This window comes from Lepeophtheirus salmonis, chromosome 14, assembly GCF_016086655.4.
Source record: "Lepeophtheirus salmonis chromosome 14, UVic_Lsal_1.4, whole genome shotgun sequence".
In the NCBI taxonomy this organism is placed as follows: Eukaryota; Metazoa; Arthropoda; class Copepoda; order Siphonostomatoida; family Caligidae; genus Lepeophtheirus; species Lepeophtheirus salmonis.
Genome location: NC_052144.2, coordinates 2551042 through 2563761, shown reverse-complemented (window position 1 = coordinate 2563761; position 12720 = coordinate 2551042). Strand labels below are relative to the sequence as shown.

The following is a 12720-nucleotide window of genomic DNA, read 5'->3' as shown; positions in this document are numbered from 1 at the left end:
TATGGTCACCCTAGATTTCAACTCATTCCCTTAATTCCATCCCCTCTTATAATAATTTAGAATTACAAACATACATCTGCTGAAATTCTATCAAAAATTCCCCATGTAGCGCCCCCCCCCCTTTTTTTTCTCTACTGCCAGATGTGTCGTACTTGTACTCTTTGATTTAACCCTGACATTGTCGATGGACCGATACAGAATAATAATACAATCATATCGTATAAATGTCACTAATAAACAATAATATGCACCCTAATAGTTGATTTTATTAACAAAAATTATACTCTGATGAAATCACTTTGTTCGTTTAACTATATGGGAGTGATTTTGTAATAATATTGGGCTAATTTTTGACAACACTTTGATCCATACTGTAATATATTGCAAATGATGATTTAAAAAACATCAGACATTGCAACATACTTACTTCGTGGAGTTCTTTATCTCCCCTTCTTATAAAATAATGAGAAAGGAGGGGCTCCTCTACTCCTGCTGCTCAAAGTCACAAATAAATTATGATTACTATAATTCCGGTAGCAGGCCTACTAGGGATTTGATGAGTAGAACATTCTACAATTAATTATTACCTCTTATTTAGGTATGTAAATCATACGTTATAATATGTACACAATAGTAGTAAAGTGAAGCAGCATTTTCTTTTTCTAATTAGCAATATTCTGGACTCAAGTTAAGTACGTAGAGTTAAAAATGGGTGGAGAAAGAATAGGAAGGAAAGGAGAGAGAGAGAGAGAGAGACAGGGAATCCCAAAATGAGGCAAGGAGTTTTTTGGTTGGTATCCTTTAACATGACGTTGCGTACGTGCAAAAGAGTGAGTGAGTGAGTGAGTGAGTGAGTATTAAAGAAGAGGAGGATCGTAGAAAAAGGGAGGCGAGTAGCTGCTAACTGCTAAGAGATGGAAAGAGGGAGAAAAAAAAGAGAGAGAGAGAGAGAAAGATGTAAGTGAGTGAGTGTGCGCGCCTCCTGCTGATGATAACGGGCGTGCTTTATAAGATTTGAACCCGGTTTACTGTGAGATCCCTCACTTCATATTTAGTCATAATTAAAGTCAATTCCCTTTGCATGTTCCTCTGGTTTCATGAAGTAGTTGTAACTAGAAGTAGTAGTGAGTTATTAGAGGATCATCACCTACCTACTCGAATCCGAACCGAACCGAACTGAACCTCATCCCATTTTAGTACTTTTAGTCTTCTTTTATAATACTAAAAAAGACACTCTCTAAACACACAACATGAGTTCATTTTTGAGTGAGAAAAAGGACATATTAAGTTCGTCTCTCCTGGAGTGCGGCCTCTTGGGATCTTCGAATCGATACTTTCCGGATCACGGGATCAAATCCCCAGAGAATCCATTCATGGTAAGACAATCTGTGTCCAAAATATGCCCAATTTTGAGAGATCATAATTAATAGAGAATAAATTCATTATTGACTATTATTCGTATTGGTGATGGGCTGCGGCGGGAACTTAGGACTCAAATGTCGTATGACACTCGTCTACAATGATGTCTCAGCATTATTTGGACTCCTTCCTTTCTTTTGGTAGCAGCATTGAGCCCAGAAACGCCAATAGGAACCTGATTTGACATTTGATGGAATTCTTGCCATCCTGGGTTTGTGGGACCCAGTAGAACGAGCGCCCTTCTATCTCATAGAGATTAATATCTCCAAGAATAAGAAGCCTTAACAAACACAGCTAAAAAACATTCATGTTGTCGTTTTCAAAAAACAATCCCATCTCACTGTAGGAGAGAGAGAGAGAGAGGCCATAATATTAATACAGATATATTTTCCCGTCACAAATGAGGAAGTGACTCCATTTATCGATCTTGATCATGTATATACCACAACCTTACTTCTATAATAAACATCTATGCTTATTTACTAACGAAATTATTTTCGATTTCGTTCAAACCACGGTTTTTCTTTAGCAAAAAGTTCATAATTAGTAGGGGGAAAAACCAATTGGGAATAACCCCACTTCAAGATAAATATGAATGTAGTTGTCCATATTTAGACTATATATTTAGTAGTAATATGTTTATTAAATATACATATATATCAAAAAGTTGTCAAACGAGTTTCTTTCCTACTAATCAAATCAAAAATTTCCTTGAGTTCACTTTATATATATAACATTATGTCTTAAGAGTGTTACATTTTGTGTATATTTACACAAATATTTGGTGAGGTATATCTATTGTTAATGAAGTATACCACACTCCCCCACCCCTCCTCTAAGCCCCAATGGATCATATTGTAACCTAATGATTTATGCTAAAAAATAATATAATAAAATTCGCAGTATGTGAGTATATGTAATATTTGTCCCCCACGCTGATCGATCTACATTTTATAGTATCTTTAAATTACTTTTGATTAGTGCAGTTGGAGGACGTTTTGTTTTTCCTTGCGAATAAAATGCAAGTATAATAGTGTATCTTACTCTCTCGGTTGAGGTTTTTAAAAGATGGAATTTATAATAGAAATAATTTGAATCAGTATTGCTGTGCTTATTTTTATAAAATATGTCTTCTATTATTCTGTATAATAATTTGTCTAAGAAATTCGTCTTCTTGTCTTTCCCCTTCTTTAGCTTTGATAAGTAAGAGGGGGAAGGGAGGCTGTTGAAGCAACAAGTGGTGTTGTTGTTGACATGGAGGAAAGATGAAAAACAGAGAGAGAATAGGGGTTGGTGGGTCCGTCCTTCTCCCCTTCTCTTCGTTGGATCTTGTTATTTACACCCATAATTTTCTTGTTGTTTTTGTAAAACCTTTTCGTTATTATTTATTTAGGTTCATTACTAATATGTAATTGTTGTTATTGGTTGTGTTTTTCTCATTAATATTATTAAATACCCTTGACCAATGATGTTTTTTATTAATAAACTTGCCACACCCTTTGGTACTGATGGCATTGATCTGTATAAACGGTATCATTTGTATATATATAAGGACTTTTTAAGAGTTTAATATGCATTTATATATATTTTTCTCAGATATAACTCACTCCTGCTTTGATTTTGGCTTTAAAGCAGGAGGAGAGTAAGTAAGAGAAAATTGTATATAATATATCTACCTGGTGAATGTATGTATGCTTAGTTTTAACTTATAAAATAATTATATATATATATTGTATGAGAGAAGGAATTAATGTTTGAGGAAGGAAGGGAAAAATGCCGGCACCTGTGGTGATGGAGTGGTGGTGGTTGGTGCATTGCTAGTACCATGAAGGCGAGCCTTCATCCTACCTGGGGCTCACCCGGCGAACAGTAGAAGTAGTAGTAGAGCCTTCTTCTTAATAATCCTTCTTTCCTACTCTGTGTGAATAATTCTTTTTTTTTTTATTCCTCGCCCGCCCCTGAGCTTAAGGTTAAGGTTATTCCGACATTTACTTTTGGAATTTGGAGAAAGAACCTCAGTTTTCGATCATCACTCTCTTGAGGCTGTGTATTCTTGGGCCTCTTTCCATCTCACTTTGTTCAATATTTATTATTTGAGACAGGAATATACAGACCAAGTTAAAATTTAAGGGTAGGACCCAATAATCCTGCTTCATTATTACATCTTCCTGTCGTCCCAAGAAGAGTTTGTGATTACTACATGGTGTTGTTGTTACTGTTCTATTGTTGTTACTACTTTTCATCGATCACCGAAAAGAAATTCATATTTGAATTTTAACTTGGAAAAAAAAAATGTTGATCATTAATGATATGAGTCCTTTTTAAACCTCCGTTATGGACTTATTTAAGGTATTGAGAAATATAATATACTTTCATTCATTAAAAAAAAGAGAAATTTATGTTTTCCAAAGACGTCGTCGTGATATTATTAATATTTCCTTATCTTCTTATTTAAACTGAGTGTGTGACAAAATTTTGCGTATTTTTTTCTAACGAATCCTTTTTCAGCCTGCTGGTATATATTGTACAGCAGAGTACAGTCTTTTTATGTTCAATAAGTGTTTTTGGAGAATATATATGTATGTAGGTATATTGATATAGATGAGGGAGGAAGCAATGTAGCTTACTTATCACTCAGGCAGGAGGAACGACGAGAAAGGAGAGAAGGAAGTCTGTCGATATACTGAAATAAAAAAATGTGATTAACCATATGCTATTTTAAGAGAGTCCCTTTAAACGCGACTATGCGATTACACTGTTAGTTAGTTAGTCCGTGTATGTGATTGTTCTACTCTGCTCTGCTCTACTCTTTTCTTCATTAATTTATAATTTTTATTATTAATATTCAATATTTCCGTGGTGTCATATTTTTTCCCCTCTTATCATCATCAGTATTTTAGCTATCGCTAGCATTGAGGAAGAAGAGAGGAGATAAATATAGGAGGCATGAACTTCTATAGGCCTTTTTATGTGGTAGTAGTTCTTAACATATTATTTATTATTTCATTACATCTATATTTATCTTTATAATTGAATCATGTTTGCTTCTCTTCCAGGAATCCTGGGACCGAGAAACGGATGCACTTCTCGACTCTATTCTCACCGGCTCTGACGACAAACTCGTTCTCTCACTGGATGGAAGCGGTCCGTTCAGCGATACGAGCTCCGACTCTGGATGCAATCTTCTTTCCCCTTCCAACTATGAGATCCCATGTGTATCCAGTCCGGAACGACCCTCTTCCATTGATTTCATTGGATATTTGTCAAACGGTGAGTCTTTACTTTTACCTAAACTACTGCATGAGAAAGGGATCTTTTGAATCCGTAAACATCATGATGATTCGTATATGTATATAAATTTTCCCTTTTTTTTTTTCTTATTCACTGAGTATCACGTTTCAATCCTAAGGCACTTTTATGATTTGTATTATTATTTTTCATACTCTGTGAGTGCCTTTACGAATAAAACTCTAGTATACAATAATACAACTATTCGTTTTGTACGGAGAGAAAAAGAACTATATAGTACAGATTATATATGCTTATACACTTAATAAAGGTGATTTCGAGAAAAGAAAAAAATGTATTTGGAATGAAATTCAAATGAAGGGGGGCCTCTTTGGTAAATAGTATCAAAAAATATATATTTGTGAAAATATGTTGAATATATTTCTTTCTTTCTGCTATTACATACATACATCTGTACATATCATATCCCAGTCTATTAGTATGTAGTTTGAATTCTATAATTATATACATACACTAACACATATATCAATATAGAGATAAATGTATATAGTTTGTTAGTTAAAAACAAACTCAGATTAATATGGGATATATTTGATGTGTACAGATGATAAACAACTGTTTTATTTTTTTAGTAGCAGATATCGTATATACTTATACTACATCTATCTAATATCCATCTCTCTCTGTACTCCCTCTCTCTCTCTCTTTATATCAAATCTGATTTGATATTTTAATAATAATTAGTAATAAGTGTTAGAGTAACAGCATGTGTGTAACATTTATCTATCTAGTATATATATATACATTTTGACGTAAGGAGATAAAGATGAGCAATTGATGAATACTACTCTAAAAAACTAATTTAATAATTATGTACATATAATCATATGTATGGATGGTTGTATATATTAACGATTCAATATTTTTCAGACGAAGATGAACAACCCCTTCATGCCGTGGATCCCATTTCTATATCCTCTCCTATTGTAGAAGAGCGGATAAGTGTGACAAACACGGATGAAGAAGATGAGGAGATTGATATTAAGCCCATCATTCCATTAAGTAGCATTAGTTGTTTGGCCTCATCAGTATTCCCTAATAGTAGTAGTAGTAGTAATAGCAGCTCCTCAAACAACAGCAGCAGGAGTCACACAACGATATCTTCTTCAAGTCTTGTAAGTAGTCCAAAAAAGCCGGTGAATACACCTCTTAGAACACCGGTTAACGGAGTGTCTAGTACTACTACTCCTTTACAAGCCGGAGGTACTACAACCATACTATTGCCAGTCATCAAGTCGGTTCGACAGGTAAATTTTTTTATTAGTACAACATATTTCTTCTGTTGTTACTTGATGTCTTAAAAAGAAGCTTTAAAAGAAGAAACCTCTTTTTCTTTTTTAAAGCGTCTGGTTTTTTTTTTTTTTTTTTTTGGTTTTTATTCTTGTAACTATGTTGTAGTAGACAAAATAATATTTTTTTATTAGAAAAATTTCACATTTTTTTAATGTCTAGGAACTCTTTTCGATTTTTTTAAAATGTAGGAACACACTAACTAACCAAACATGTATTCAATATCCACTACAGATTATATATTATAATCCTCATTAAAACAATCCCATTTCTCTTTTCCTCAGACTGTCAATTTAAATAAAAATTCAACAAAACGGAGACGAGCTTCTCTATCATCCAACGACTCTGGACATGATGATTCTCAGGGTAATAACACAACAATTGTTCATGGGCATTCCGGAGGAGACAGTAGCTCCTCTTCATCCTCCCCTCCTGTTGCAAAGCAAGGGAAATATTTAGCACTAGAGCTCACAGCTGAGGAACAACGCCTCTGCGAAAGAGAGGGTATCAAGCTCCCATCCCATTATCCTCTGAGTCGAGAAGAAGAGAAAAATCTCAAACGGATTCGTAGGAAAATCCGCAACAAGGAATCCGCTCAACATTCGCGACGGCGGAAAAAGGAGTATGTTGACTCCATGGAGGATCGAGTCCGCATTTGTACTGAAGAAAATGAAGAACTTAAATCCAAGATTCAGCTCTTGGAAACACAGAATAAAACCCTAGCTTCTCAGCTTCGTAGACTCCATCAAATCATAGTCAGTGGTGGAGGATTTAATAAACAAAACCAAACGTCTACAGCCTTAATGGTCTTACTTCTTTCCACGGCCCTTTTTCTCATCCCTGGGTTTCAAAATAAGACCGGTGAGTTGAGTGATGAATTATAGTTTATAGAATAGTTGTAGTTGAAAGTATTATTTTTATTATATTTCTCTTCCCTTACTCCTCCTTTCCTCCATCACCACCCAACCCAATGCTCTTGATTCTTTTGACAATGTTGTTGTCCATTGACAATAAACGAATCAAAATGCTTTTTATTAGTCAGAAGTATGTAGTCGAGTGTTTATTAAACTTTCATTTTTCTTATTAACAACCCTTATTATTTTCCTTGCTCCTCCTCCCCTCCACACCTACATACATATACTTACTTAACTAATTAGTAATTACACCACCACTACTACTACTACCACCACCACCACCTAATTCAATCAATCAGTCAATCAAAAAATAAGTTCTATGCTCACATATTCACAGTTGTTTCATTTGCCATTACCTGAAATATTTTTATCAATTTTTAGCTTCATTTATTCGAAGCATGTATATTGAATATGCATATTATATATGCTCAAACTTTGGGGGATGCTATATGTGTATATATATATATACTTATAGTAAAAGGGGTAAAGGGGAGGGAGGGGGGAAGTCCCCCAAAAAGTAAAAAAAAAAAAAAAAAACACACATCAACAAACTTAGTTCATGCTTTTTTGAATTGAAGTATTCTTTTTCAGGTACTGGTAAATTGAAACCTTGACAAAATATGGTGTCCAGTTTGGGAAAAATGAAAAAAATATGAAATCCCTCTCTAGCGAGCGGACACATACCTTGTTGTTGCTGTTGTTGTTGTTGTGGTTGTTGCTGTTCTAATTGTTGTTGTGTTAAAAACTTTATAAGAAAAAAATAATGAAAGAAAAACCACAAAAAAAAAAAAATTATGGTACATCAATTATATCCCTTTGATTTAATCAGTATATATATTTGATGTAGTAAAATTGATTACTCTTATTGATAATAATAAGCACCCAAGGGATATGCGGAATATGAGAGGCAAATTATTATTATTATTATATTACTATTATGAATTAGCCAGTTGACTAGTCAAAAAAAGAAAGAAAAGTGTGTCTTATCTCTCTCACTCTACCAAAGTCATCTTTAAAAGAAAGAAAAAATATATACATATAAAAAAACATTTTGCCAATTTGTGAATTGAAAAGTAAGAATTTTTTTTTCCTTTTTTTTTGTTCAGAGTGGTTTATTTTGGTGTGTTTTCATTACATATACGAGAAATACAAAAAAAAAAAAAAATTAATAATAAATTTCACAATATCTGTGTGTACATACATATCAGCTTATGTATGCATATACTATACATACAATATAAATTTGTTCGTCCATAACCCATTTTTTGTCGACTTTTTTTTTCTTATTTCCTCTATACTTACTTTTTTATTTAAATATTGTTGATTGTACGAATGTCTTGAATAATAATGATTAATTAATTAATATTTATACAGTCTACTCATGACGTGTATAAGTATCAGTGCCTATCATTCTATACCTAATTATATTATAATAACATATTACTATAAAAAACTACGCAATTATGGACAAAAAAATATCCTTACCTATTACTTGCAGAGGCCAAAACAGAGCTGGAACTCCCATCATCCGTTAAAGTATCCTCCGCTTCTTCAGGATCGTCTGAAGGTCATTCCAGATCCTTGCTTCAATTTGCGCCTTCTTCTATCAAAACAGAATATGCTTCGGAGCCAGAAGCTCCTCTGTCGTCAACATCTTCGTCTGGAGGCGTTGTTGTAGGACGACTCGGGAGAAATAAGATGGGCGGCAGTGCTCATTTCGATCATGATTATCTAAGTTCACAAAAAGTGAATAATTATATCGAAGATGACGCTCCTCCACGAGGATATGGGCCGAGTATATATGCGTCCTCATCCTCGGTAGGGAATGCGAAACAAGGTATCAAGCCCAGTTTGGAGGACCGGAGGCTGAATGTGAACATTAGTCATGGAGCTGTACGAACCGTATTACTTCACGTGCCTAAGGATATTAAATAAATTTGCTGGAGCAGGTGTGTTATGTGACTTTGTGCAACAATTAGAGACTACTACTACATACAATCCCACAATTGGCACGGATGTGGTGTATGTCTGATCCCGTACGATGGTGATCAAGAGAGGCACAAAAAAAAAAAAAAAAAAAGAGACTCTCATTCAGTACAGTTTATTTACATACAATTCATAATATTATTGTGGTGTGTAAGAACTCTTAACTAAGTAGTTATGTACGATTAGACATTGCCTATATTCCATACGGACAATATGCATTTGGTGTGTGCATTCATCTGCTCCTCCTTCCCAAGTGCAACTCTGTTGATGGCTAAATGCATATGAAGAAGAAGGCTCCTACTCTCGTGTTGTACAATTATATATATTGTCTGTATACATACATATAAAATCTGTGTGGACTTCTAAATAAGTTTGTTGTTTTTAAAAAAAATTTCTTTGCAATTTCTATATTATATATTTAAAAAAATTAAATCATGGTTCGATTTAAAAAAAAAAAAAATATTTTGTTTCTTTAAATAAAAAATGTAAATAAAACCTGTCCTTCAAATAAGTAAAAAAAATCATCTTAAAAATCATCACTTAGCCCGAATTTTTTTGCTATTATATAAATGTATATGAACAATCCGCAACCAACAACCTCCCCTCCCAACTCCCTACCCCTAAACTACATATTATAATTAGAACAATATTACCGTGTGTCCGTTCTCAAACCGTTTGTGTATTATCATTATTTAAAATTATGTTTAGTACTTATTTATTATTGAATCAGTTTTTGTTTTTTTTGGAACTAGTATAATAATAGAAAAAATATGATATAATTGCATGGATACGTATCCTCCTCAAGTGTGTGTTGTGTTTTTATAATAATTATGCAGTTTACAAAAATTATATATATTTAAAAAAAAAAAAAAAAAAAAAAATATTGGACTTGTAAAAGAACCACCTGAATTATGAAGCTTATTTTTTTTTCTTTCAATTTGTCTATTTGTTCTGATTTTATTATAACTATTCATTAATTATAATCATACGTCATAAGTATATACTATATACCCAAATATAAAAAAAAATACTTGATATATATGTATATAATTAGCCCATTCGTTGTGCCGTTTTTTATAAGACATGGATCAAGGGCTTGGTATTTTATTAGTACTATGAAAATTTACATTTTATTCTCTTGTCCTTCTGTCGATTATTACAATAATCGACAGTAATTGTATCGACAAATTGTAATACGTTCAGTGATTCTCAAACTGTGAACCATGACGGTTCTGTAATGTCTGTATTGTAGTAAATGTGTTTAATTCAACTAGCATTGATTATATTACAGTAATATCTTGAGATACGACCCGGGTTCTGAGCTAAAATTCATATTTTTAGTAATTATAGGGAGATTTTAATTTATAAATTGCTTAAAGGTTCCGTCCATGAACGAATTTAACTTTTTATGCTATGGTTTTAGTATTTGGATACGAAATCAAAGGAACCTAAGTGAAATGTGACCATTCATGAATTGGTGAGATGGAGTAGAAAAAGTTTGAGAGCCACTACCAATGTTGATTTTCCATATTTTGTAATGTCTCGATTTAATAACGTTAATTAGTTCAATTTAAACTTTTAGCTTTAGTCCAAACCAATTCCGTATCTACGGATGGCATCAGGGGGTCATGTCCTTCCAAAAAGATCATTTTGCTCCCCTGTAACTAAAATCTAGGTATAAATAATGATTAAAGTCCTGAGTAGAATGTTCCTGTTAAAAAAAAGAAACCGTAAATAAACATGGTAAATTTTAAGAATGTTTACGGCGAGATCCTTTAACCGTCAGCTGTCATAAGGGAGGAGAAGGAAATAAACACGGACAAGACTGACTCCGATGTCGATCCCCAATTCTACTCTGAGGCCAACAAGGACTTACAATTATAACTCCGCAACAAATCCCAGGGTTACACTCCGTCTTTAATGAGTATTCACGATCTGTTCAATCAGGCTGTGAATATAATTGAATTTATTTAGGAAAGGAAGTTCACTACTCAGGAAATAAATAATAATGACAACTGGTAAGGAAAAGAAAATTCATTCTTCTGACTACCAATTTAAAAAAAACCGGGCCAGTCAAAAAATACACTGGATTTTAATCACTGCGTATAAACATAATTTATATTTTATGCTACTAAAACAGTAGGATTATGGGCAAATTCTGAATTCTTGTGCTTAACAATCTTTTATTTTTACTAATACTGTAAAGTGTAATAATAACATAAATTTTTTATAAAGTATCTCTTTTAAAAAAGAAAAATCAAATCAAATCTTGAGCTTTTATACATATATAAAAAAATTTCTTGGAAATTTCAAGAATAAATGAACATAAATGTCATCTGCAGATAGTCAATCTGCAAAAAAATAAATCGTAATCACAGCCCTAGTCCCTCGTAGACTTTGTAATCACGCTCTTTGGATCTATAGGTCTGAACAATTCCACCTTACTAATATCATTCAATGGTGAATGATCAGTATGGATTAGTTGACTGCAAAACACCTACTGATTCCATTTCCCATAGGTTAGGCCCCCTTTGTATTTAAAAACTAAAAAAAGGTTGCAAGGAGTCGATTCAAGTCACCTCTAACTATTCACGTCTTGTATTTATTCAATTTACACGCCGTTAAAACTTTAAACCACGGTTTTACCTCGCTATCATACAAATACGTATACATGACGATTGTCGATGTTTATGTTTCTTTTGCTCCTATCAGTTCTCTAAACGTTGATTAAGTGAATTCGTTCTTGTTAAGCTGTGAACAATTATTGAATAATAATTCCATATTTTGGAAGAATTGTCCCGACTGCCTATTGATTTTGGGCCCTTATTTCTGTTTCTTTTGAAAGAAAAGGCTGGGAAATACAATAAAGGTAACAACGTGTTAGGCTGCTACAAATAACAAGCGGGACGTACTACATAATTTGACTTCACTTAATGTCTACGGTAGTGCGTGTTAGCTGTCCATGTTTATTTATATTAAAACATCCATCCTCCTCATCTTCTCTTCGTTTCGGGACATAAGGGAAATGAAATGGAAATCTTATTCAGTGTTAACTATTTAACCTTGTCATCCTCAATTCTAGAATGCATTCCAAGACCAAGTATAGTCAATCTATATGTATTGTAATTACTTATTTTATTGACTGTCATTTGTTAGGATGGCTATCAATTATCATAAGCCTTCTTCATCAATTAGAAGATACTAGATAGAAACTCCTTGGCGAATTGTGGAATTGAATCTATCAAAAGATCATATTACTTCCTCACTCCCGTCATTAAACAACAAGTCATTCTGATAATGTGGAACATAATTACATATAGTGATCATGAATAATTATTTGTAAACATTCCTTCTGTTTCATTCCAGTTTTAATTCATAACGAGTGTTTTAGGTGTAAGGAGTCATAAATAAATTCAATTACCGACTATGTACAAGGATTTTTTGAAGCAAACATTTTTAGGATTAAAAGCCAAAAAGGTGCCCGTACCCCTGTTCTAGAAGAACATACTTCATAAAAAATTGTTGTTACTTTTCGATGTTCTGAAGGAAGGGACTCCAACACCGGGACTTGGGATATGTGCTTGTAGAAGAGGATATCCCTGTATTTCAATTTAAAACTCCTGACAATTTTCTCAACCATGAAAACTGGGGATACATAAACAAATACTATGTACAATTCTTCTATATATATAAGGAGTTCAATGTTCCCATATCATACACGTTACTAAAAACTTCATTGAGTACCTTCTCTGTTTTGGTTTTGATATATTGTTCAACAATAAAATTTATTTTTCTTTGAAAA

General features: G+C 33.2%; 1 protein-coding gene and 1 long non-coding RNA gene across 10 annotated transcripts; both read left to right on the top strand.

Moving 5' to 3' along the window:
• Nucleotides 1–856: 856 nt before the first annotated feature.
• LOC121128898 (Cyclic-AMP response element binding protein A) lies at nucleotides 857–9953 on the top strand. 9 transcript variants are annotated; one of them, XR_011783692.1, is made up of 6 exons: nucleotides 1023–1376; nucleotides 4476–4689; nucleotides 5599–5975; nucleotides 6303–6879; nucleotides 7524–8005; nucleotides 8431–9953. XR_011783692.1 is itself a non-coding variant. In XM_040724489.2 (5 exons), exons 1-5 carry the CDS (start codon nucleotides 1251–1253, stop codon nucleotides 8865–8867), a joined length of 1731 nt encoding a protein of 576 aa, XP_040580423.1. In that variant the 5' UTR covers nucleotides 857–1250; the 3' UTR covers nucleotides 8868–9953. The 9 variants fall into 9 exon arrangements, 5 of the variants coding, with proteins under 5 accessions (XP_040580423.1, XP_040580426.1, XP_040580424.1 ...); XR_011783693.1 differs by having other exon boundaries at nucleotides 1042–1376; nucleotides 7879–8005; nucleotides 8431–9378; XR_011783695.1 differs by lacking the exon at nucleotides 1023–1376 and adding an exon at nucleotides 3406–3768 and having other exon boundaries at nucleotides 8431–9378.
• Nucleotides 9954–11249: 1296 nt separating this feature from the next.
• On the top strand, nucleotides 11250–12345 carry LOC121129781 (uncharacterized). The gene is made up of 2 exons (XR_005868504.2): nucleotides 11250–12018; nucleotides 12075–12345. It is a non-coding gene; the product is annotated as an uncharacterized lncRNA (long non-coding RNA).
• The last annotated feature ends 375 nt before the right edge of the window (nucleotides 12346–12720 follow it).